The sequence below is a fragment of the Furipterus horrens genome, unplaced genomic scaffold (assembly GCF_987537825.1).
Source record: "Furipterus horrens unplaced genomic scaffold, mFurHor1.1.pri manual_scaffold_8, whole genome shotgun sequence".
NCBI classification, from domain to species: domain Eukaryota; kingdom Metazoa; phylum Chordata; class Mammalia; order Chiroptera; family Furipteridae; genus Furipterus; species Furipterus horrens.
In genome coordinates, this window is record NW_028327178.1 from 55304917 (window position 1) to 55330917 (window position 26001).

Sequence of the window (26001 nt, forward strand, 5' to 3'; positions counted from 1 at the left end):
ATTTTGTGTTTTCTTTGAACACTTTGTGTTAATGGTATGTTGTATTTGTGTTAATGCTTTGTTTTATACAATGATTATCTTTAAATTTTAGCTTCAGCACACTTTTGGTTCAGAAGAGCGATTAACCAGTAACTGTGAGATCAAAATTCATCCAAAAGAAGACATTAACATCTTTGTATTATTTGCACCTACTCGATTATCTTGTATGTTGGCTAAACTAGAAATTAAACAACTTGGAATTCTATCACAGCCAGGTATTAAGTTTACGGTAAGATAATTTTATTGCTTTTTTTTTCCCTCCTATGAAATTTGACATGTTATAACTATTGATTTAATATTACTAAATTATATATACTCCACTTTTTTAAAAAAAAATTTATTTTGTTTGTTTATTTTTAGAGAGAGGGGAAAGGAGAAAGAGAGGGAGAGAAACATCACTGTGTGGTTGCCTTTTATTCGTGCCCCCAACTGGGGACCTGACATGCAACCTAGTCATGTGCCCTGACTGGGAATCAAACCAGTGACCCTTGGCTCACAGGCCAACGCTCAATCCACTGAGCCACAGCAGCCAGGGCTTCCACTTTTTATAAATCAAAATATCTGATTCTTTAGATTTACAAATTAGGGAGTAATTAACATATCTTTCGCACTATAAGATGCACCTGACCATAAGACACACCTGGGTTTAGAGGAGCAAAACAAGAAAAAAAATATCCTGAATCAAATGGTATACTAAAATATTTAATAAAATATAACAGAATAATATTTCAACCATGTAAAGTGAAAAGCAGCCAATAGTGGTATTAAAAACCATCATCACTGTTATTAACAAATGAGAAAAAGTGGGACAACTATAATAGAAAAACAATAAAAATAAATTTTTTTAAAAGCATAAGATGTACCCAATTTTATATATTTATCACTTAATATTTCTGTTTGTGTGCTTTTCCCTTTTCCCTTGTTAGCTACATTCACATTTTATTCCAAAAAAAGTTGTTGTTTTTAAGTATATTTTATTGATTATGTTGTTACAGTAGTTCCAATTTTTCAACCTTCGCATCCCTCCGCCCAGTACCCTGCTTCCCTCCAGAAATCCCACCCCACTTAGTTCATGTCCATGAGTCGTGCATATAAGTTCCTTGGCTTCACCTTTCATATATTATTCTTAATATCCCCCTGTCTATTTTGTACCAACCAATTATACTTCTTAATCCCTGCACCATTTCCACATTTCTCCCTCTTCCCCCTCCCAGCTGATAACCCTCCAAATGATCGCCATACTTATGATTCTGTTACTTTGTGGTTTGCTTAGTTGGATTTTGTTTTTATTTTTTAGATTCAGTTGTGTGTTTTTTTTCAATTATATTTTATTGGTTATATTGTTACAATAATTCCAATTTTTTCCCCTTTGCTCCCCTCCACCCAGCAACCCCCCCAGCAATCCCCCACCAAATCCATGCCCATGGTTCGTACATACAAGCTCTCCCGCTTCACCCTTTCATATATTCTTCTTCTTTTTTTAATTAATAAATGATTAATTAATTATTTTAACAATAAAAAATAACACTCCCTCTTTCTCAGATATTAAGACCCTTTATAATCTTATAAAGGACAATGGGCGAAGGTCTCAGGCTCCTCTAACTGTTTCAAACTGGATGTGGTCATCGTCCTACCTACCCTTGGGTCCAGAAATCCCTAATAAGAGTGGGGGTGTGGAGGGGAGGGTGGCCTTCCCACATGGGGAAGGATCGTGCAGACTCCAGGTCACTTGGCTGTCTCCGGACAACGGCGTGCTTGGTTTAACAGGCTGGCATCCTTGCTGTATTCTGGGGGCAACAGATTTGGAAAAAGGGTTAAAAGACATCATTCAATCCATAACTACTAGATGACAAAAGGCAGGGATTAATTTTTCCATGTCCCACATTAGGGAAAAAAAACGGGTGCTTTCTTTGGAGGAACATGTGCCAGGCACATCTCACCTGTCCAAAACCCTTCTGCCCATTATACTTAGTTTGGGCTGAGGGAAATATTTCAGGTTTCCCCCCTCTCAGACCTCTGGGCCCTTTTGGTCCAAGCCATTAGGATAGAAAAGAGAAACCAGTTTTAAAGTGAAGCCCACAGACCACCCCATTCTTCACCAACCCAGACACTTAGTTCAGCCAAACCGTTGAGTCTCAGGAGGCAGCGCTGCAGACAGGATTAAGTGAGGCCTATACGTACAGATAATCACTCAGGTAACGAGATCATAGGCTTATGCCCTTTGAAAACAGAAAACACATGTTAATTTATGTAACATAACCCACAAACAAGTCTCTAAATCTGTAAGACTGTCTTATTGGAAAGACACCCAGTTGCAAGGCATTTGTCATTCTTCTTGCCTGTAAATTAAATATCTTTGATGATACCACAGATATAGTTTAACTTTCAAGTGAAAACATTTTAAATGAAAAGAAACTTTAAAGACGGTTAGCTGCACTACTTTATAGTCTACCACTGATCATTGTGATTTTCCTTGAATGATGATATTTCTCCCTAAGATTACCCTCCTTATCATTAAAGGGACTGCATTAAGTCCATTTTTAATTTATCCTGTTCATTTGCATAAACACAACAAGAGCAGCAAATGATCACTTATGATCTTTAGTTCTGCTTTGCTGGAACTCACGCAAGGAACACTTAGGGTGACCTTCAGTCTGCCCTTCAGGGCACAGAAGCTGAGCCACATACCTGGCATTCAGCCTTGCCTGTACACACCTGTCCTTTCCAAATCTTTCTGGTTTTCCATTGTGCCTTAAGGTCCCTTCTAGCCATCTTTCAGGAAAGCAACCTTCGTTCCTTCCCTGGAAAGATTGCTTTGGACCACGCATCCAACCAAGGTACCAGGCCTTTTATCTCGTGGCCTTTTTTTTTACCTTCGAAAGTCATTCCCAGTTCCTCAGAGCTTTTTGGTAACAACCAGAGCCTAAGCATGTCTCTTTTAGGCATGACATTCCAGTAAAAGTCTTGGTCAAAAAAAAAAAAAAACCTCTATTAACGAGTGGTCTTATTAGTTTTATACAAAGAAACTTATGTCATTACTTCTTTAGAATGCCAAACTCTGGAGGGATCAGATAGGGAGAAAAATATACAGTGTGAAGGAAAATCCTTGTCCTTCTAATATTCACTGAACTGGCATTTCCATTCTTCATATTTTCATTTTTACCCCACTAAAAATTTTTTCTTTGATTTTCTATTACAGTTGTCCTACTTTTTTTCCCCTCTTGCTTCCTTGCACCCTGTTCCCTCCTTCTCCAACATTTAGTCCCCACTCAGTTGTCCATGTTCCTGGGTCATTTATACATGTTCTTTGACTAGACCCTTCCCCTTCTTACCCCTTCTCTCCCTCCCACCTCCCCCCTTGTTACTGTTAGTCTACTCCTTGTTTACATACCTCTGGTTCTATTTTACTCATTTGTTTGTGTTGTTCATTAGTTTCCTGTAATAGGTGACAGCATGAGGTATTTTTCTTTAATTGCCTGGCTTATTTCGCTAAGCATAATTCTCTCTAGTTCCATCCATGTTGTTGCAAATGGTAGAAGTTCCTTCTTTCTTTCTGCTACATAGTACTCCGTTGTGTAAATGTACCACAGTTTTTTGATCCACTCATCTACAGACGGGCACTTAGGCTGTTTCCAGCACTTGGGTATTGTAAATAGTGCTGCTATGAACACAAGGGTGCATAGGTTCTTTTGAATTGGTGTTTCAGGATTTTTTGGATATAATCCTAGCAATGGAATTGCTAGTTCAAAAGGTATTTCCATTTTTAGTTTTTTGAGGAAATTCCAAACTGTTTTTCATAGTGGCTGCACCAGTCTGCATTCCCACCAGCAGTGCACCAGGGTTCCCGTTTCTCCGCATCCTCTCCAGCACAAGTTGTTTGTTGATTTGTTGATGATGGCCATTCTGACTGGTGTGAGGTGGTATGTCATTGTGATTTTTATTTGCATCTCTCTGAAGGCTAGTGATGTTGAGCATTCTTTCATATGTCTATGGACCCTCTGTATGTCCTCTTTGGAGAAGTGTTTGTTCAGGTCCTTTACCCATTTTTTAATTGGGTTGTCTGTCTTCTTGATGTTGAGATGTGTAAGTTCTTTATATATTTTGGAGATCAATCTCTTGTCTGAGATGTCATTGGCGAATATATTTTCCCATATGGTTGGTTTCCTTTTCATCTTGCTGATGTTTTCTTTAGCTGAGCAAAAACTTTTTAGTTTGATGTAGTCCCATTTGTTTATTCTTTCCTTTATTTTCCTTGCCTTAGGAGATACTGAAAATGTTGCTACGTGGGATATCTAAAAGTTCCTGCCTATTTTTTCCTCTACGACTTTTCTGGTGTCACGGCTTACATTTAAGTCTTTGATCCATTTTGAGTTCATTCTGGTGTATGGTGTGAGCTGGTGGTCTAGTTTCATTTTTTTGCATGTCCCTGTCCAGTTCTCCCAACACCATTTGTTTAAGAGGCTCTTTTCACTGCATTTTATGTTCCTTCTCCCTTTGTCAAATATTAGTTGACCATATAGACCTGGGTTTATTTCTGTGCTCTGTATTCTGTTCCATTGATCTATATGTCTATTCTTATGCCAGTACCAGACTGTTTTGATTACCATGGCCTTGTAGTATAGTTTGATATCAGGTATTGTGATTCCTCCTACTGTGTTCTTCTTCCTCAAAATTGCTGTAGGTATTCGGGCTCTTTTTTGGTTCCATATAAATTTTTGAAGTATTTGTTCTAGGTCTGTGAAAAATGTCATTGGTATTTTAATAGGGATTGCATTGAATCTATAAATTGCTTTGGGTAGTTTGGACATTTTAATGATGTTGATTCTTACCATCCACGAACATGGTATTGCTTCCATTTATTTGTATCTTCCTTAATTTCTTTCTTAATTGTTATGTAGTTTTCTGAGTACAGGTCTTTTACCTCCTTGGTCAAGTTTATTCCTAGGTACTTTATTTTTCTTGTTGTTATGGTAAATGGGATTTTTCTTTCAGTTTCTATCTCTGATATTTTATTGTTGGTGTACAGAAATGCCTTCGATTTCTGAATATTGACTTTGTACCCTGATATTTTGCCAGAATCACTTATTAGTTCGAATAGTTTTTTTGTGGAGTCTGTAGGATTTTCTATGTATACTATCATGTCATCTGTAAATAATGACAGTTTTACTTCCTCTTTTCCAATTTGGATACCTTTTATTTCTCTTTCTTCTCTGATTGCTGTGGCTAGAACTTCCAAGACTACATTGAATAGGAGTGGAGAGAGTGAACATCCTTCTCTTGTTCCTGACTTCAGGGGGAATGCTCTCAGTTTCTGCCCATTGAGTATGATGTTGGCTTCAGGTTTCTCGTATATGGCCTTTATTATGTTATTTTGCTGAGAGTTTTCATCATAAATGGGTGTTGTACTTCATCAAATGCTTTTTCTGCATCTATTGATATGATCATGTGGTTTTTGTCTTTCATTTTGTTTATGTGCTGTATTATGTTTATTGATTTGTGAATATTAAATCTTCCTTGCATCCCTGGGATGAATCCGACTTGATCATGGTGTATGATTTTTCTAATGTGTTGCTGGATCTGGTTTGCCAATATTTTGTCGAGGATTCTAGCATCTATGTTCATCAGGGATATTGGCCTGTAGTTTTCTTTCTTTGTTGTGTCTTGACCTGGTTTTGGAATTAGGGTAATATTGGCTTCATAGAACGAGTTTGGGAGTCTTCCCTCTTCTTGGATCTTTTGGAATATTTTGAGGAGGATAGGAATTAGTTCTTTCCTAAATGTTTTGTAGAATGCACCTGTGAAGCCATCCGGTCCAGGGCTTTTGTGTGCTGGGAGTTTTTTGATTACTGCTTCAATTTCACTAGTTGTTATTGGTCTATTCAGGCTTTCTGCTTCTTCTTGATGCAGTTTTGGAAGACTGTATGTTTCCAGGAATTTGTCCATTTCCTCTAGGTTGTCAAATTTCTTGCCATACAGTTGTTCGTAATAATTTCTTACAATTCTTTGTATTTCTGTGTTATCGGTTGTGATTTCTCCTCTTTCGTTTCTGATTTTATTTGGGTCCTCTTTTTTTCTTGATGAGCCTGGTTAAAGGTTTGTCAATTTTGTTTATCTTTTCAAAAAACCAGCTCCTACGTATGTTGATCTTTTGAATTGTTAGTTTAGTCTCTATGTTATTTAATTCTGCTCTGATCTTGATTATTTCCTTCTACTTGTTCTGGGCTTTGCTTGTTGTTCTTTCTCTAGTTCTTGTAGCTATAGGGTTAAATTTTTTATTAGAGATTCTTCTAGCTTTTTTAGGTAGGCCTGTATTGCTATGAACTTTCCTCTCAGGACTGCTTTCGCTGTGTCCCATAGGTTTTGGGTTGTTGTGTGTTCATTCGTTTCCAGAAACTTTTTTATTTCTTCCTTGATGTCATTGTTAACCCATTCATTATTTAATAGCATGTTATTCGTTCTTCATGAGTTTGAATGTTTTTGAGTTTTTTTCTTGAGGTTGATTCCCAATTTTAAGCCATTGTTATCTGAGAAGATGCTTGATATAATTTCAGTTTTCTTGAATTTGTTGAGGCTTGTTTTGTGTCTTACCATGTGGTCTATCTTTGAAAATGTTCCATGCGCACTTGAGAAGAATTTATATTTTGCTTCTTTGGGGTGAAAAGTTCTATATATATCAACTAAGTCCATTTGATCTAGAGTGTTTTTCAGTGCCTCAATATCTTTGGTGTTTCTTCGCTTCGAAGATCTGTCCATTGTTGACAATGGGGTGTTAGAGTCCCCTACTATGAGTGCGTTGCTCTCTATATCTTTCTTCGAGTCTTTCAAAATTTTGCTTACATATTTGGGTGCTCCTATGTTGGGTGCATATATATTTATAAGGGTTATATTTTCTTGATGGATTTTTCCCTTAAGTATTATGAAATGTCCTTCTTTGTCTCTTTTTATGGTCTTTGCTGTGAAATCTGTTTTGTCTGATGTAAGTATTGCTACCCCAGCTTTTTTTTTTTCATGTCCATTTGCTTGAAATACTTTTTCACATCCCTTCACTTTCAGTTTGTGTGGATCTTTTGTTCTAAGGTGGGTCTCTTGTAGACAGCATATATGTGGGTCATGCTACCCTATGTCTTTTGATTGGAGCATTTAATTCATTTACATTTAAGGTTATTACTGATAAGTACTTACTCATTGTCATTTTCCCCCTTTGCACTCGTGTTCCTCTGTGTCTCTCTCTGTTTCTTCATCTTCTTAAAGCAGACCCTTTAGCATCTCTTGCATTGCTGGTTTGGTGGAGATGTATTCTTTTAACCTTCTTTTGTCTTGGAAACTCCTTATTTCACCTTCCATTTTCAATGAGAGCCTTGCTGCGTACAGTATTCTTGGTTGTAGGCCTTTGTTTTTCATTGCTTGGAATATTTTTTGTCATTCCCTTCTGGCTTGTAGTGTTTCTGCTGAGAAATCTGATGATAGCTTTATTGGAGCTCCCTTGTATGTTATTAGTTGTTTCTCTCTTGCTGCTTTTAGGATTCTCTCTTTGTCTTTGAATGTTGCCATTTTAATTATGATGTTTCTTGAAGTGGCCCTGTTCGGGTTCATCTTCATTGGGACCCTTTTTGCTTCCTGAACTTGCGTGACTCTTTCTCTCCTCATGTTAGGGAAGTTTTCTGTCAGTTTCTCAAAGAGGTTTTCTATCCCTTGCTCTTCTTCTTCTCCTTCTGGAATTCCTATGATACAGATATTATTACGTTTCATGTTGTCCTGCAGCTGTCTTAGAACCTCTTCAGTCTTATTTAGTCTTTTTTCATTTTGTTGCACTGTCTGGGAGTTTTTGTCTACATTGATCCGATCTTATGCTTTCTCTAGCCTGCTTTTAATTCCTTCTACTGTGTTCTTCAATTCAGAGATCATATTCTTCATTACCTCCTGGCTCTTATTGATAGCTTCTATGTCCTTTTTCATGCTGGTGTAATTCTCAGTAAGTTCCTTGTAGTTTTTCTGGAGTTCCTTGTAGTTTCCCTGGAATCCTTTGTAGTTTCCGCTGAGCTCATTCAGGTTCTCCGTAATCCATGTTTTGAATTCCATATCTGATAGTTTGCTCCCCTCTATTTCATTTAGCACTCTTTCTGGGGATTCTACCTTTCCTTTCGATGGGGGGTCGTTTCTCTGTGTCCCCATTTTTGTCACTCCTATTGTTTGTTGGTACTTCTTAGAATGATCTGCACTTTCTGGATCTGCCTCTGGTGGCATCAGATCATGTACTATTCTGGCCCTAGGCAGCCTGTTGAAGACTTCCAGGGATCTACTGCCTTTGTCTGACTTTTTTAGTTGTTAATCTACTCAATCTGTGATTAGTCGTCAGGCTTAAGGACCGTGGGTGTGGCAGCTTAATTCCTGTAGGCAGGGCTTTTGCTTCCCCTCAGGCTGACGCCACTTGGAGGGGAATGGTCTGCCTGTAGTACTGGGGATGAGTCAGCACTGGTACCCGGTCGGCTGCTCCCCCAGTTCTCCCCTCAAAGCCACCACGCCAAAGTCTCCCCAAGTGTCTCCGGTCCTCTCTGCCTTCCCTCTGCTTGAGCCCAGTAAGTGGGGGCCAAAATATTTTTGTATGTGATCCACTTAGGAGCTCTTTTTCTCCTGCTGTTTCTCTCTATCTAGCAAGAAACCCTGTGGCTTTTCGCTTTTCACAACTGGATACTATTTTACTTTCCACTCTGTTGCTGTAGGCTGGGAAGCCCAGCTGAGGGTTTAGACCCTGCCCTTCTCAGGGGGAAACCCCGGCTGTTGAGCTGTTTTTCAGTCCCTTCAGCTGCCACCCGTGGGAGCCCAGCCAGCCCTTCCGCGTCTCCGCACTCCCTACCGGTGAAGTTGTGATGTAGCGGCCTTTTCTGTCTCTCCGTGGTTATAAGACTTCTTTCCAGCTAGTGTTCGATTGGTTATTCCAGATTATTTCTCCAAAACTAAGTTGTAAATCCAGACTGGTCCTGGGAGAAGGTTAGTGTAGCTTCCACTTACTCATCCGCCATCTTGGATCCTCTAGATTCAGTTGTTGATAGTTGTGAGTTTGTTGTCATTTTAGTGTTCATATTTTGATCTTCTTTTTCTTAAGTAAGTCCCTTTGACATTTCATATAATAATGGCTTAGTGATGGTGAACTCTTTTAGCTTTACCTTGTCTGGGAGCACTTCATCTGCCCTTCCATTCCAAATGATAGCTTTGCTGGATAGAGTAATCCTGGTTACAGGTTGCCTTTCATCACATTGAATACTGCTTGCCAGTCTCTTCCTGCCTGCAAAGTGTCCTCTGAGAAATCAGCTGATAGCCGTATAGGCACTCCCCTGTAGGCAACTCTCCCCCTCTCTCTTGATACCCCCAGGACTTTCTCTTTATCTTTCACTGTTGGCATCTCAATCATGATGTGTCCTGTTGTGGTCCCGTCTGGATCCAGCTCGCCCGAGACCCTCTCTACTTCCCGGACCTGTATGTCCATCTCCTTCACAAAATTTGGGAAGTTTTTCCTATTTTTTTCAATTTTTGCTTCCTCATTCTGCACTGGTTAACTGTTTCTTTCTCCCTTATGTTCCAAATCATTGAATTGAACCCCAGTTTCCTTCCCTTCACCATTGGTTTTGTGTAGATTTTCCTTCGTTTTACTTAGCATAGGCTTCACTTCTGTGATGTTTTTGCGGTACTCAAGCATATCTGTCAAACCTGTGAGCACCTTTATCACCAGTGTTTTGAATTCTGCATCTGTTAGGTTGGCTATCTCCTCATATGTTAGGTTGGGTATCTCCTCTTTGCTTAGTTCTCCCACTGGAACCTTGATCCGTTCCCCCTTTTGGGCCATACTTCTCTGTCTCCTCTTTCTGACAGGCTCCTGTGTTTGTTTGCCTCCACGTCCCAGGTAGAGCTGTCGCTCCTATTATGTTGTAAGGGGCGTTCTATTTCTCCTCGTTGTGGTGCAGTATGTGGGGAAGGGGTCCCAGCGGGAGCGATGCCGCCTGGCCAGCACTCGCCCCCTTTCCAGGCATGTCTGCCATTTCCGCACCAGACCGGCACCCCTCTAGCTGCTGCCCTGGCCATCGTTCCCAGAGTGGGTTCGTCTGCGGAGGTTCTAGGACCGTGGGGACCCTTTAAACAAGCGGACTCTACTGAGACCGGCAGTTTCTGCATCCACCCCAACCCCCACTGGTCTGCACAGTAAGAGGCAATGAGGCTTGATTTTCCCTGGTTCAGGAACTGTGAGCTTCAAGGTCCAGTGAGGAGCTATGAACGCTCCCCTAGTGTCCCTCCTGACTTTTTAAAATGTGTGATTTCTCTTCCGCTGGCCTGCCGCTGGCAACACGACACCGCATCCTCTGCACCTCGGCTCCGCCCCTCCTACCTGTCTGGATGAGTATTTCTTCTTTATATCTTTGTTTGCTGGACTTCCATGCAGTTTGATTTTCTGGAACTTCTGGTTGTTTCTAGTTTTGAGGTAGTTGTATTCTTTCTTAATTGTGGAAGAGAGACGCAGTGTGTCTTTCTACACCTCCATTTTGGCCAGAAGTCCCAAAATAATGTTTTGAATCCAAACTTTCCCACTCTCACAAACAAAATGATAATTGAAATAACATAATAAATGCGTTGTCTCTTTCATGTCAAAAACAAAGGACAAGAAAACAAATGAGGAGAGACTTTGAAGTTCAAGGACTCTTCTAGTTTTCTGGGAACCCCAAGAATTCATCATCGCTAGTGTCAGAATTTATGAAGCTCAGTCGCTTACAATCACTGATATCATTTTCTTCCCTATCTTCATACTGACGGGACGCCCTGAAATTCAGCAGTAAAGTGGGACATTTAAGCGTCCCCAGGGGTTTCACATGGGCCCACCATTTCCTCTTCTAACAGCTTTCGCCACTGCTGACAGGTCAGGTAATACACATCACAGTCTGTGATGCAATTCTCGCTCCATAAGATGCACAGATATTTTCCCCTCACTTTGGGGGGAAAAAAGTGCATCTTATGGAGCGAAAAATATGTTATGTATTTTTAGAATTGTCGTGTTGTAAAAGGCACCATAGTATTCCTATAAGTAATAATCTCTTCTAATACTTTTAAGTTTCATTTCAGTTTAAGAACTTTGAAATATAGCTGACTTTTCAAGAACACATTTTCTTTTTGGCAAATGCAGATCAAACTGTTTAAGATACTATCTAAGTAAATTTTATTTTTTCAATTAAAAGTATCTGTTGACACCATTTGTTTAACTGTTTCAGATAGGAATACAAAGACAGTAGTTTCCATATCTGTTTATTCCCATTATTATTTCTTAAAGGATTTCAAGTTATTTCTTTTTTTTTTTTATGATTTTTATTGATTATATTGTTACAACAGTTCCAATTTTCTCCCCCTTGTTCCCCTCCCCCCAGCACCCCCCTCCACCAGCAATCCCCCCCAAGTCCATACCCCTGGTTCGTAAAAATTAACTATCCCCCCCCTCTCAAATATTAGGACCCTTTGTAATCTTGTAAAGGACAATGGGCGAAGGTCTCAAGCTCCTCTAGCTGCTTCAAGCTGGACATGGTCGTCGTCCTACCTACCCTTGGGTCCAGAAAACCCTAATAAGAGTGGGGGTGTGGAGGGGAGGGTGGCCTTCCCACATGGGGAAGGATCGTGCAGACTCCAGGTCAGTTGGCTGCCTCCAGTCAACGGCGTGCTTGGTTCAACAGGCTGGTGTCCTTGTTGTGTTCTGAGGGCAACAGATTTGGCGAAAAGGGTTAAAAGACATCATTCAATCCATAACTACTAGATGACAAAAGGCAGGGATTAATTTTTCAATGTTCCATATTAGGGAAAAAAAAAAAAGTTTCTTTGTAAGAAGGTGTGCTAGGCACATCTCGCCTGTCCAAAACCCTTTTGCCCATTATACTTAGTTTGGGCTGAGGTAAATAGTTTAGGTTTTTCTCCCTCTCAGACCTCTGGGCCTTTTCTGTCCAAGCCATTAGGATAGAAAAGAGAAACCCGTTTTAAAGTGAAGCCCACAGACCACCCCATTCTTCCCCAACCCAGCCATTTAGTTCAGCCAAACCGTTGAGTCTCAGGAGGCAGCACTGCAGAGAGGATTAAGTGAGGCTTATGCGTACAGATAATCACTCAGGTAATGCGATCATAGGCTTATGTCCTTTGAAAACAAAAAACACGTGTTAATTTATGTAACATAACCCGCAAACAAGTCTCTAAATCTGGAGAAGAAACTTTTAAGACGGTTAGTTGCCCTGTTTTATACTCTACTACTGATCATTGTGATTTTCCTTGAATAATAAGTTTTCTCCCTAAGGTTACCCTCTTTGTCTTTAAAGGGACTACATTAAGTCCATTTTTAATTTATCCTGTTCGTTTGCATAAACATAAGAGCAGCAAATGATCACTTATGATCTTTAGTTCTGCTTTGCTGGAACTTACCCAAGGAATATTTGGGGTGACCTTCAGTCTGTTCTTCAGGGCACAGAAGCTGTGCCACATATCTGGCATTCATCCTTGCCTGTACACACCTGTTTTTTCCAAGTCTTTCTGGTCTTTCCTTGTGCCTTAAGGTCCCTTCTAGCCATCTTTCAGGAAAACAACCTTCGTTCCTTCCCTGGAAAGATTGCTGTGGACCGCACAACCAACCATGGTACCAGGCCTTTTATCTCACGGGCTTTTATTACCTTTGAAAGTCATTCCCAGTTCCTCAGGGCTTTCTGGTAACAATCTGAGCCCAAGTATGTTTCCTTTAGGCTTGACATTCCAGTCAAAGACTTGGTCAAAAAAAAAAAAAAAAAGAACCTCTGTTGACAACTGGTCTTATTAGTTCTATGCAAAGGAACTTATGTCATTACTTACTTGTTTAGAATGCCAAACTCTGGAGGGATCAAATAGGGAAAAAATATACAACGTGAAGGAAAATCTTTGTCCTAATATTCACTGAACTGGCATTTCCATTCTTCATATTTTCATTTTTCCCCCACTAAAAAATTTTGGTTTGTTTTTCCATTACAGTTGTCTCACTTTTTTAGCCCTCTTGTTTCCCTGCACCCTGTCCCTCCCCTCCCCCACATTTAGTCCCCACTCAGTTTCACCTGTCTGTGGGTCATTCATGTATATATATATTTTTTAACTTGACCCATCCCCTTACACCTTTCTTTTCCTCCCCCCCGCCCCCCTTGTTACTGTTAGTCTACTTCTTGTTTACATACCTCTGGTTCAATTTTGCTCATTTGTTTGTGTTGTTCATTAGTTTCCTGTAATAGGTGACAGCATAAGGTATTTTTCTTTTGTTGCCTGGCTTATTTCACTAAGCATAATTTTCTCTAGTTCCATCCATGTTGTTGCAAATGGTAGAAGTTCCTTCTTTCTTTCTGCTACATAGAATTCCATTGTGTAAATGTACCACAGTTTTTTGATCCACTCATCTACAGATGGGCACTTAGGTTGTTTCCAGCACTTGGCTATTGTAAATAGTGCTGCTATGAACATTGGAGTGCATAGGTTCTTTTGAATTGGTGTTTCGGGATTTTTTGGATATAATCCTAGCAATGGAATTGCTGGTTCAAAAGGCAGTTCCATTTTTAGTTTTTTAAGGAAATTCCAAACTGTTTTCCACAGTGGCTGCACCAATCTGCATTCCCACCAGCAATGCACCAGGGTTCCCGTTTCTCCGCATCCTCTCCAGCACAAGTTGTTTGTTGATTTGTTGATGATTGCCATTTTGACTGGTGTGAGGTGGTATCTCATTGTGGTTTTAATTTGCATCTCTCTGATGGCTAGTGATGTTGAGCATACTTTCATATGTCTATGGGCCCTCTGTATGTCTTCTTTGGAGAAGTGTTTGTTCAGGTCCTTTGCCCATTTTTTAATTGGGTTGTCTGTCTTCTTGGTGTTGAGTCGTATGAGTTCTTTATATATTTTGGAGATCAATCTCTTGTCTGAGATGTCATTGGCGAATATATTTTCCCATATGGTTGGTTTCCTTTGCATCTTGCTGATGTTTTCTTTGGCTGAGCAGAAACTTTTTAGTTTGATGTAGTCCCATTTGTTTATTCTTTCCTTTATTTCCCTTGCCTTAGGAGATATATCAGTGAAAATGTTGCTACGTGGGATATCTGAAATTTTCCTGCCTATTTTTTCCTCTAGGACTTTTATGGCGTCACGGCTTACATTTAAGTCTTTGATCCATTTTGAGTTCATTCTGGTGTATGGTGTGAGCTGGTGGTCTAGTTTCATTTTTTTGCATGTCCCTGTCCAGTTCTCCCAACACCATTTGTTGAAGAGGCTCTTTTCATTCCATTTGATGTTCTTTCCCCCTTTGTCAAATATTAGTTGACCATATGAACCTGGGCTTATTTCTGGGCTCTCTATTCTGTTCCATTGATCTATATGTCTGTTTTTATGCCAGTACCAGACTGTTTTGATTACCGTGGCCTTGTAGTATAGTTTGATATCGGGTATTGTGATTCCTCCTACTGTGTTCTGCCTCAAAATTGCTGTGGCTATTCGGGCTCTTTTTTGGTTCCATATAAATTTTTGAAGTATTTGTTCTAGGTCTGTGAGATATGTTGCTGGTATTTTAATAGGGATTGCATTGAATCTATAAATTGCTTTGGGTAGTATGGACATTTTAATGATGTTGATTCTTCCCATCCATGAGCATGGTATACGCTTCCATTTATTTGTATCTTCTTTAATTTCTTTCTTCAGTGTTATGTAGTTTTCTGTGTACAGGTCTTTTACCTCTTTGGTTAAGTTTATTCCTAGGTATTTTATTTTTCTTGTTGCTATGGTAAATGGGATTTTTCTTTCAGTTTCTATCTCTGAGTTTTTATTGTTGGTGTATAAAAATGCCTTCGATTTCTTAATATTGACTTTGTATCCTGCTATTTTGCCGAATTCACTTATTAGATTGAGTAGTTTTTTTGTGGAGTCTAAAGGATTTTCTATGTACACTATCATGTCATCTGCAAATAATGACAGTTTTACTTCCTCTTTTCCAATTTGGATGCCTTTTATTTCTCTTTCTTGTCTGATTTCTGTGGCTAGAACTTCCAAGACTATGTTGAATAGGAGTGGAGAGAGCGGACATCCTTGTCTTGTTCCTGATTTCAGGGGGAGTGCTCTCAGTTTTTGCCCATTGAGTATGATGTTGGCTTCAGGTTTCTCATATATGGCCTTTATTATGTTGAGGTATGCTCCCTCTATTCCCATTTTGCTGAGAGTTTTTATCATAAATGGGTGTTGTACTTTATCAAATGCTTTTTCCGCATCTATTGATATGATCATGTGGTTTTTGTCTTTCATTTTGTGTATGTGGTGTATCATGTTTATTGATTTGCGAATATTAAACCATCCTTGCATCCCTGGGATGAATCCTACTTGATCGTGGTGTATGATCTTTCTAATGTGTTGCTGGATCCGGTTTGCCAATATTTTGTTGAGGATTTTAGCATCTATGTTCATCAGCGATATTGGTCTGTAGTTTTCTTTCTTTGTTGTGTCTTGACCTGGTTTTGGACTGGCTTCATAGAACGAGTTTGGGAGTCTTCCCTCTTCTTGTATCTTTTGGAATAGTCTGAGGAGGATAGGAGTTAGTTCTTTCCTAAATGTTTTGTAGAATTCACTTGTGAAGCCATCTGGTCCTGGGCTTTTGTGTGCTGGGAGTTTTTTGATTACTGCTTCAATTTCGCTAGCTGTTATTGGTCTATTCAGACTTTCTGCTTCTTCTTGATTCAGTTTGGGCAGACTATAGTTTTCCAGGAATCTGTCCATTTCCTCTAGGTTGTCAAATTTCTTGCCATACAGTTGTTCGTAATAATTTCTTATAATTCTTTGTATTTCTGTGGTATCAGTTGTGATTTCTCCTCTTTCATTTCTGATTTTATTTATTTGGGTTCTCTCTCTTTTTTTCTTGATGAGCCTGGCTAAAGGCTTGTCAATTTTGTTTATCTTTTCAAAGAACCAGCTCCTACTTTTGTTGATCTTTTGAATTGTTACTTTAGACTCTATGTCATTTAATTCTGCTCTGATCTTGATGATTTCCTTTCTTCTACTTGATCTGGGTTTTGCTTGTTGTTCTTCCTCTAGTTCTTGTAGCTGTAGGGTTAAATTTTTTATTAGAGATTCTTCTAGCTTTTTTAGGTAGGCTTATATTGCTATGAACTTTCCTCTTAAGACTGCTTTCGCTGTATCCCATAGGTTTTGGGTTGTTGTGTGTTCATTATCATTGGTTTCCAGGAACTTTTTGATTTCTTCCTTGATGTCATTGTTAACCCATTCATTATTTAATAGCATGTTATTCATTCTCCATGAGTTTGAATGTTTTTGAGTTTTTTCCTTGAGGTTGATTTCCAATTTTAAGGCATTGTGATCTGAGAAGATGCTTGATATAATTTCAATTTTCTTGAATTTATTGAGGCTTGTTTTGTGTCCTACCATGTGGTCTATCTTTGAAAATGTTCCATGTGCACTTGAGAAATATGTATATTTTGCTTCTTTGGGGTGTAAACTTCTATATATATCGACTAAGTCCATTTGATCTAAAGTGTTGTTCAGTGCCTCAATATCTTTGGTGTTTCTTTGCTTTGAAGATCTGTCCATTGTTGACAATGGGGTGTTAAAGTCCCCTACGATGAGTGTGTTGCTGCCTATATCTTTCTTGGAGTCTTTCAAAATTTTCCTTACATATTTGGGTGCTCCTAAGTTGGGTGCATATATATTTATAAGGGTTATATCTTCTTGATGGATTTTTCCCTTAAGTATTATGAAATGCCCTTCTTTGTCTCTTTTTATGGACTTTGCTGTGAAATCTGTTTTGTCTGATATAAGTATTGCTACCCCGGCTTTTTTTTTCATGTCCATTTGCTTGGAATACATTTTTCCATCCCTTTACTTTCAGTCTGTGTAGATCTTTTGTTCTAAGGTGGGTCTCTTGTAGACAGCATATATGTGGGTCATTCTTTCTAATCCATTCAGCTACCCTATGTCTTTTAATTGGAGCGTTTAATCCATTTACGTTTAAGGTTATTACTGATAAGTACTTATTCATTGTCATTTTCCCCCTTTGTACTCGTGTTCTTCTCTGTTTCTCTCTGTTTCTTTATCTTCTTAGAGCAGACCCTTTAGCATCTCTTGCATTGCTGGTTTGGTGGAGATGTATTCTTTTAGTCTTCCTTTGTCTGAGAAACTCCTTATTTCACCTTCCATTTTGAATGAGAGCCTTGCTGGGTAGAGTATTCTTGGTTGTAGGCCTTTGTTTTTCATTGCTTGGAATATTTTTTGCCATTCCCTTCTGGCTTGTAGTGTTTCTGCTGAGAAATCTGAGGATAGCCTTATTGGAGCTCCCTTGTATGTTATTAGTTGTTACCCTCTTGCTGCTTTTAGGATTCTCTCTTTGTCTTTGGATGTTGCCATTTTAATTATGATGTTTCTTGAGGTGGGCCTGTTGGGGTTCATCTTCATTGGGACCCTCTGTGCCTCCTGGATTTGCGTGACTCTTTCTCTCCTCATGTGAGGGAAGTTTTCTGTCATTAGTTTTTCAAAGAGGTTTTCTATCCCTTGCTCTTCTTCTTCTCCTTCTGGAATTCCAATGATACGGATATTGTTACGTTTCATGTTGTCCTGCAGCTGTCTTAGAACCTCTTCAGTCTTGGTCAGTCTTTTTTCATTTTGTTGCATTGTCTGGGAGTTTTTTGTGTACGTTGTCCTCCAGCTCGCTGATCCGATCTTCTGCTTCCTCTAGCCTGCTTTTAATTCCTTCTACTGTGTTCTTCAATTCAGAGATTGTATTCTTCATTTCCTCCTGGCTCTTATTGATAGCTTCCATGTCCTTTTTGATACTGGTATAATTCTCAGTAAGTTCCTTATATTTCTTCTGGAGTTCACTGTAGTTTTTCTGGAGTTCTTTGTAGTTTCCGCTGATCTCATTTAGCTTCTCCATAATCCATGTTTTAAATTCTGTATCTGATATTTTGCTCCCCTCTATTTCATTTAGCACTCTTTCTGGGGATTCTACCTTTCCTTTTGATGGGGGGTTGTTTCTCTGTCTCCCCATTTTTGTGATTCCTTTTGTTTGTTGGTGCTTCTTAGAATGATCAGTTCTTCCTGGATCTGCCTCTGGTAGCGTCAGATCATGTACCAGACTGGCCCTAGGCAGCCTGTTGGAGACTTCCAGGGATCTACTGCCTTTGTCTCTCTTTTTAGTTGTTACTATACTCAATCTGTGATCAGCCGTCAGGTTTAAGGACCGTGGGTGTGGCAACTTAATTCCTGTAGGCAGGGCTTTTATTTCCCCTTAGTATGACACCACTTGGAGGGGGATGGTCTGTCTGCTGTACTGGGGCTGAGTCAGCACTGGCTGGTCCTGGGAGGGGGTTAGTGTAGCTTCCACTTATCCTCCGCCCTCCTGGATCTCCGTCTGTGTTGTCCTTGATGATATTTCTTTAATCTGTCTGGTTGTATTTCAGCTACTTTTTGGTGGATCTTTTTCTCTGGTTAGTTGATTGAGAGTCACTCTGCCCACCTTGTCTTGAGATCTTTTGTGAAGGTGCTGCTAAAACATAATTACACAACCCAGGCAAGAAACCCACACCCTCCAATGTCTCCCCCAAATACAATCCCACTATAGGCTGCAAATGAGCCCGTGTTAATATACTTGTGGAGATACTGGGACTCTTATTTCGTAGGAGAAACAGAAAGGAGTTGTTTTAAATGAAGGAAGGGTAATTTTTGAGCTGGAAATTGATAGAGTATTAATATTAGCAATTGGGATCAAGGTTATGTAAGAGAGCAGTGAACACTTACACTGTCTGTTTGAAAAGGAGGGGAGGGTTACAGTGTGGAGTGTGAAAGTGGAAGTGTATAGTATTGGGATTATATAATCGGTATATACTATATGATTAGCGTGGGAGGTAGGGTAGACACAACAGACATGCAGGTTGACAGACAGCCAGAAATTGAAAAAGAGGGCTGGGGAGGTTAGAAGGTAGGAAATAGATTGAGAGAGAATTTTTTAAGGATAAAAATACAGAGTAGAAAATATCAAGACAGGAAGGGAGAGAGGAAAGAGAGAGAGAAAGTAGAGAAGAGAAGGGTAGGAGAGAGAACGAAAGAAGAAGGGGAGGTAGAAAAGAGGGGACTGGATTAAAATTCTTTTTTAAATTATATTATAAAAAAGATTAGGAGATTAAAACATGATATAAAGTTGCAAGATAGAGAGAAAAGGTGAATATAGAGAGAGAGGAATAGGAGATAGGAAAGCAAGAGGATTTGGGAGGAAAAGAGCTCAGAGGAGGGAAGGAAATCAGGAGGAAGAGGAGATATTAGGACGGGGAGGATTGAAATTGAAGAGTTGGCAAAAGATAGGATGAAGGAGAGAAATACAAGAGGTAGGGAAAGAAGTGGGGGGATGGGGTAGAAAAAGAGAAGGGGTAAGAATGGGAGAGTAAAGGGAGAGGGGGATAGATTAGAATTATAATTTGAATATTAAGAGATTAGAATATAAAGTGTAATAGGGAGAGAGAGAGATTATGTATAGGGAGAGAAGGAAAATAAGGACAAGAGATGAAAGAAAAATGAATGTAGACTGAAGGGGGACAAAATAAAGAAAGAAACTTAATAAAGTTGAAGGTGCGTAGCGCAGAGAAAGGAGAGGGTGAGAGAGGGAGAGAACTTAAAATTATAAAATTAACTGAGAATAGGATGCAGGGGAGAATGCTAAGGGGAGAGAAGGGAGGGAAGGGGAGGGGAGAAAAGGAGTGAGAATAAAAAGGGACTGACGGTAGGGGTAGTTAGAGAGTGAGAGATAAAAGAATGAGGATTTTAACTCAATTCAACTTTTATGCACAGTCTCTAGGTATTTTTGGTTTGTTTATTTTTTGGTTTTTCCTTGCTTCCTTCCTGAGTCTGCTCCTATTCAAAATTCCATGAGTGTCAAATCTTTTCTGGTTGGTTGGCTGGCTGTGGGAGGGTTCTGCTTGATTCTGGGGTTGCTAGTCTTTTTTTCGTGGGCCTACCACCGCTCTGCTGTGAGCTGCCTTTAGTTGTCCCCTCCTGAGGCAGCCTCAGCCCTCCTCAGGCTTGTCCAGCTACTCCTTCCCTCTGTTGGTCCAGCCTGTGCCTGCCAGCAATCCCCGCCCTGCCTCCAGTCCTGTCTCTATTCCCAGGCTACAGCTTCTGCTCTCTTCCCTGTCTATATGCCTGCGCACCCTATCTCTCTCCCTGTCTCAAGATCGTCCTTTTGTTCTGCAGGACTCTGGCACAGTCGGTCAAAGTGCCGGGCCCAGTGGCCCTTTTCTGCCCAGGGCCTCTTCCCTAGTCTGGAGCTTTGCAGTGGCTTTCCTGCCTGTGCTCTTCTCCTTGCCCCAAAACTTTCTCTATTCCGAGCTACTGCTTCCGCTGGCTTCCCTGTCTATCGGCCTGCGCGCTCTATCTTTCTTCCCGCCACAGCACCGTCCCTTTGTTCTGTGGGACTCTAGTGTGGTCGGTCAGCGCAGCACTCTCCTTCCCCGGAGCTCTCTGCCTGTCTGGAGCTCCGCAGCAGCCCTTCCCTGCGGCCCCTTCTCCTTGCCCTAAAACCATCTCCCCTCCAGAACCTCCACCTCCGCTCTCTTCCCTACTTACACACCCTGCACATCCTATTTCTCTCTTAGCCCCAAACCTGCCTTTTGTTCTGTGGGATTCTAGCGCGACTAAAGAGCAAACACTGATTTCAAGAACACAGTTCTCCCCCGGTCCTGAGTTCCGCAGCAGCTTTTCTGTGCTGCCGTTCTCCTTGCCCCAAAACTGCTCCTTTGTTCTGTAGGGCCCTAGCGCAAGTGCTGGGTGAGCCCGGGATGCCGAGCTTTTGGTCGGAGGTTGCAGCTGAGGATGTTTCTCTCTAGACTCCGATCACAGTTTCTCCCAGTCCTGATTGTTCACTGTTCTCTCCCTCCTCTGGCTTTTTCGGCCAAATCCTCTCCCTAACTCCCTACAAGAATTCACTCCTGGCTAGTGCGCTCTCCGGCTTGATACTGCAAACGCACGGAGTCTCAGAATGACTCAGCCTGCAGTTTGTGATAAACCCCTCCACCCCCCTCCACGCTGCTCCCACGATCTCCTCCCCGTTCACGTTAGCAGATATTCCCACTCACTCAGTCATTCCTCCCCGAGTTTGTTCCTCCTGGATTGTCTCCTTAACAGGAGCGAGCTGAGAACACTGTTCCTACTCCGCGGCCATCTTGGTCCCCCCTCAAGTTATTTCTTTAGATAAATTGAGAGCACTAAGAGATAAAAGTGATAAATCATTGAGAAAAGGAAAATGAAACTCAAGCTTCACTAATGTGCATATCTTAAAACTGTCCATTTTTTTTGGCACTGGGGCTGAAACTAAAATTTTGGTTCATTTCCTAGCAACAAAGAGAGAATGTGATAAATTACAAAATTAATGATACCTAAAAGGTTTTTGTTTTTTTGTTTTTAAATAGCTATTAATGACAAATCCAGCTTTATTTGATGCTGAAGCTTGAATGTTTTCTCTGGAACTCTTCAGTTGGCCCTGTGAGCTATGGTGGGCAAAATTGTTTAAAGATGTAAATGGTCATTTTTAGAAATAAAGTCTTTACAGGTGAGCCCAGGACACAATCCCAGAGTATTGTGTCTGGTTTCAAGTACAGGGCATGTGGTTTGTGGAGAGGACTGAATGAGTTGTATCTTTTAGACTATCCTGAATATAAATAATTTCAGGTCTACTAGCCAAGATTTTGAGGTTATTCCTAAGCAAGAATCTCTGATGGTTTAGGGCAGAACCATTTGATTTGATAGTCAGTCAAACAGAAGTTTAGGTTAGTGTTCTCTTAAGACAAACCAGGATCTTAGTGAAGTCCTACTGGGGGCAGATGCCACCTATCTTCTGAGAGGTGGGCTGAATGGGACCTGAAGTGCACAGAATATGGCTCTTATCTCACAAGAAGACTTACACCATTAACTTTGATGTATCTTTGTGGAGATAAGTAGCCTGGTTCAATGTTGGAAGAGCACTTAACTCTAGGATGTGAGAATCGGGAACAACCCTGTCTCTGTTCTTCACACTCACCCTGGATCAGTCACTTAACTTGCATGTGCTTCACTCCCTTATCTGAAATGCAAATAATTGTCACCCCAATTTCCTGGTTTGGTTCTGAGAAAGAAATGAAATTATCTATGCTCTGTATACAGCATGATGGGACTACAATAAAAATGTATTTATTGCATGCTGAGTGTATGCCAGTCACTACTCTTAATCATTACATGGTCCAGGACCGGTTCACATTCAGGCTACCTGATTAGAGAGCCCATGTTATCTGTAGGCAGGGTCTAGATGTTCACACTAGCTCTCTGTTGTCTAGTGTTGTAGAACGGCCAGGGGACATTTGGAAATTTCTGGAGACATCTTTGTTTGTTGTAACTTGGAGTGGGAAGATGGTGCTTCTGGCATCTGGTGGGTAGAGGCCAGTGATGCGGCCCAATATCCTATAATGCACAATACGGCCCTCCCCACAACAAATGATGGCTCAAAATGTCCACAGTACTGAGGTTATGAAACCCTGCTCTAGAGTAATAGTTTCTTCCTAATGAATCTTTGGACTTATTATCATTAGTTAGATTTCATTATATTCAGTCATTCTTAACCTTTTACTCACGTATTTGTGATACCTTAGGCTTTGAAAATACAAAAAGAATTCTTATAATGAATGTTTGAAAAGTAATAGAGTTTTTTCCCCCAAAACATTTCATTTCAAAAATTTAGAATGCTGGAAAGTTGAAAGAACTATACAGTAAACTCACATAGCCTGCCACTTAGCTGCTGCAATTAGTGTTTTGCTATATTTCTTTTATACATGTCTAACCATCCATCAGTTCATCTATTTTTTAATGCATTTCGAAGTAAATTACATCAGTATGTTTCACTCTAAATACTTTCTAAGCAAGTATATCTATAATGTACTAATCCCTTTATTATTTAAATTTGGCTTTCATAATAATGAAACAATTTTCTTAACATGTTGAAAGGAAAATAATTTTGTATCTCTTTAATATAATGCTGGACTGGAAGTGGAATAACTACTAGCCAAAGTACACAAAGAATAATTTAATTGTATTAAATCTAATGTTTGCGTTTTCTTCTCTGACCTTAATTTAATCTGCTTTCTGCTTACATAAAAATAATTTTGAATGTATATATTTTCTGCTCTTTCAGATACCTTTGTCTGGATATGGAGGAACAAGTAATCTTATTTTGGAAGGTGTTAAAAAATTATCTGATAGTTACATGGTAATAATGAATGACTTAATACCTGGCAAAGAAAGTAAAATTGTTTTTTCTATTCGTAACACTGGCTCTCGGGCAGCTTTTGTTAAAGCTGTAGGATTTAAGGATTCTCAGAAAAAAGTTTTCCTGGATCCTAAAGTATTAAGGATTTTTCCAGATAAATTTGTGCTTAAGGAAAATACACAAGAAGTAAGTATGAAAGTCTCTTTACTAAAATTATAAACTAATTTTTAGGTTAAATTAATAAGTGTGTATTTTATGGCCAAAAACTAAAAAAGATATTTGAAATGTATAGAGGAGTAGAAGTACTTATCTTCTTGGAAATGCTATACATTTGCATTCATGTCTACATTGACTGTTAGGCTAATGTAACAGTTTATTAAGAGTTGAAATAATCTATTCAAAAAATATTTAACATTCAGTTTGACTGTTTTCTTGGCATCAGGATGTTACTATAATATATAATCCATCAGACAGAGATAGCAATCACAAAACTACAAGAGAACTGTCAACTATATACTTCTTTGGTGGAGATGAAATTTCACGACAGCAGTATCGAAGGTAGGTTACTTGCCTTAGATGGTACTGGGAACTATTCAGTAGAAATAATGAAGACTTTAAAAATGGTTTGGGATTTGAAATTTATAAAATGTTTCACTACTTATTAATGAACCGATAGATGAAAAATATCTTGGTAAAATTTGTGTAGCTGATAAGAAATGCCTGTAGGAAACTCATCTATGTTTGCATAGGACGACCATCTTTGTAGTGATGGTAGATGATTTCAGAAAAAGTTTAAGAACTACTAAAAGTATATTGTTTAAACACACCTGACTTAGTTGGAATATTTCTAAGAAGGCTGTAAGTTATTTGAAAGGAATTTTAGAAATGTGTGGGATATTTAACTCGGCTAGCTACTAAAAGCATGTACTTCTAGAAAATTTGTTACATCTAGTTTAAATATAGTTTAATGTGCTGGAATGTTAATTTAGGTATTTAGGTTCAGGTATGATTTAACATAGCTAACACTCTTGTATGCTGAATTCAGAGTTCTTATATTATCAAATTGTATTTCCTAGCCTAGAAGACTAAATATAAAATAATTGTGAAGTTCACGGTGTTTCATCTGTTAGTAGGAAATCATTAACTCCCAGTACGAAACTGGTTATATGTATATACCAGCCTTTCCTTCTTCCAACTTTTATGTTCTGCTGTATTTTATTCTGGTGCAGAATGTAGAAAATTTTGTTTTATTTTTAATCTGTTGAGGATTATTGGAAGGTTTACAAAGAGAGAGCATAGTGATAAGTATCTACCTGATGTTAGAATAGACCCAGTTTGAAGAACTGAACTTTGAACCTGGCTTTATTTCTCAATTATGTATTTTAGAAATAGGAACAGACATTTGTAGAAATTAGATTACCAGATATTTCTTTCTCTTGCCACTGGAATATAGAAATTAAGGGATTGTTTTAGAACTCCAGTTTGCCACAGATTTAGAGTAATGAGATTTCATTTGTTTATGAATATCTAATATTACAGAGAAATTTACATTTCTGTTCTCACACATTAATCATTCTCTAGAACAGCAGTTCTCAATCTGTGGGTCACGACCCCTTTGGGGGTCGAATGACCCTTTCATAAGGGTCGCCTGAGACCATCGGAAAACACATATATAATTACATATTGTTTTTGTGATTAATCACTATGCTTTAATTATGTTCAGTTTGTAACAATGAAAATACATCCTGCATATCAGATATTTACATTACAATTCATAACAGTAGCAAAATTACAGTTATGAAGTAACAATGAAAATAATTTTATGGTTGGGGGTTACCACAACATGAGGAATTGTATTAAAGGGTTGCGGCATTAGGAAGGTTGAGAACCACTGCTCTAGAAGATAATCATAGTTGTATGGTAATTTAAATGTTTCTCTCTTGTCTTATTTGTATCATTTTCTTGGCATACTTTTTTTTTTTCCCTGAGACAAATTTCTGTTACCAGCTTAAATAATGAAAATGTAAGACCTAAAAAGAATCTAATTTTATCTCTCTTTTTACTCTTAATATCAGGGAGTTCTTATTCTGATGTTAATATTTAACTGAAACTGATGGTTGTACTACCATAACTTAAGGGAACTTCCAAAACAAGTTTTTTTTAAAAAAGTACTTATTAGGATTAGTACATGAGATCTGTGTACTCATATATCATGTTGTTAGTTGGATTTGCCAAATAAACTAATAAAAATAAGGTCGTTTCATTTGTAAAACCACCTTTCAATAAAAATCTCTCCTGGCAGAGCTCTGTTGCAAACACCACAGATTCTAGAAGAGATATTTCCAGAGCATAGTGTGCTTCAAAACATTGACTTTGCTGAAGGATTTCAAGATGAGCTACTAGTAACTGAAGGTAAGAATTTCAACATGTCTTAAATCTTTGAATTTGTAGTATTATCTAGATCTAGTGATATGGTAAAAAAGGAAGAGTATTAGTTTGATCACGGTGTGAGGCAGAGTTTGAGCCAGTTTCTGCTTTATTACTTTGGACAGATTACATCACTGAAATTCAGGGTTCTCAGTAAAATGAGAATAATAATAATAATAATAGCTAACTTTTCATTTATATAGTGCAAATGTTAGATGCCATTAAATATTTTTGCACCTATT

At 39.1% G+C, this 26001-nt stretch overlaps 1 protein-coding gene across 4 annotated transcripts in view; it reads left to right on the forward strand.

Moving 5' to 3' along the window:
- The window catches only part of CEP192 (centrosomal protein 192), a 155271-nt gene that overhangs the window by 102219 nt on the left and 27051 nt on the right, over nt 1-26001 (forward strand). For all 4 annotated transcript variants that reach the window (XM_090285856.1, XM_090285858.1, XM_090285859.1 and 1 more), the window contains exons 32-35: nt 92-268; nt 23258-23518; nt 23775-23890; nt 25635-25744. In XM_090285856.1, coding sequence (XP_090141982.1) covers nt 92-268; nt 23258-23518; nt 23775-23890; nt 25635-25744 — 664 coding nt within the window. The remainder of the gene's footprint in view (nt 1-91; nt 269-23257; nt 23519-23774; nt 23891-25634; nt 25745-26001) is intronic.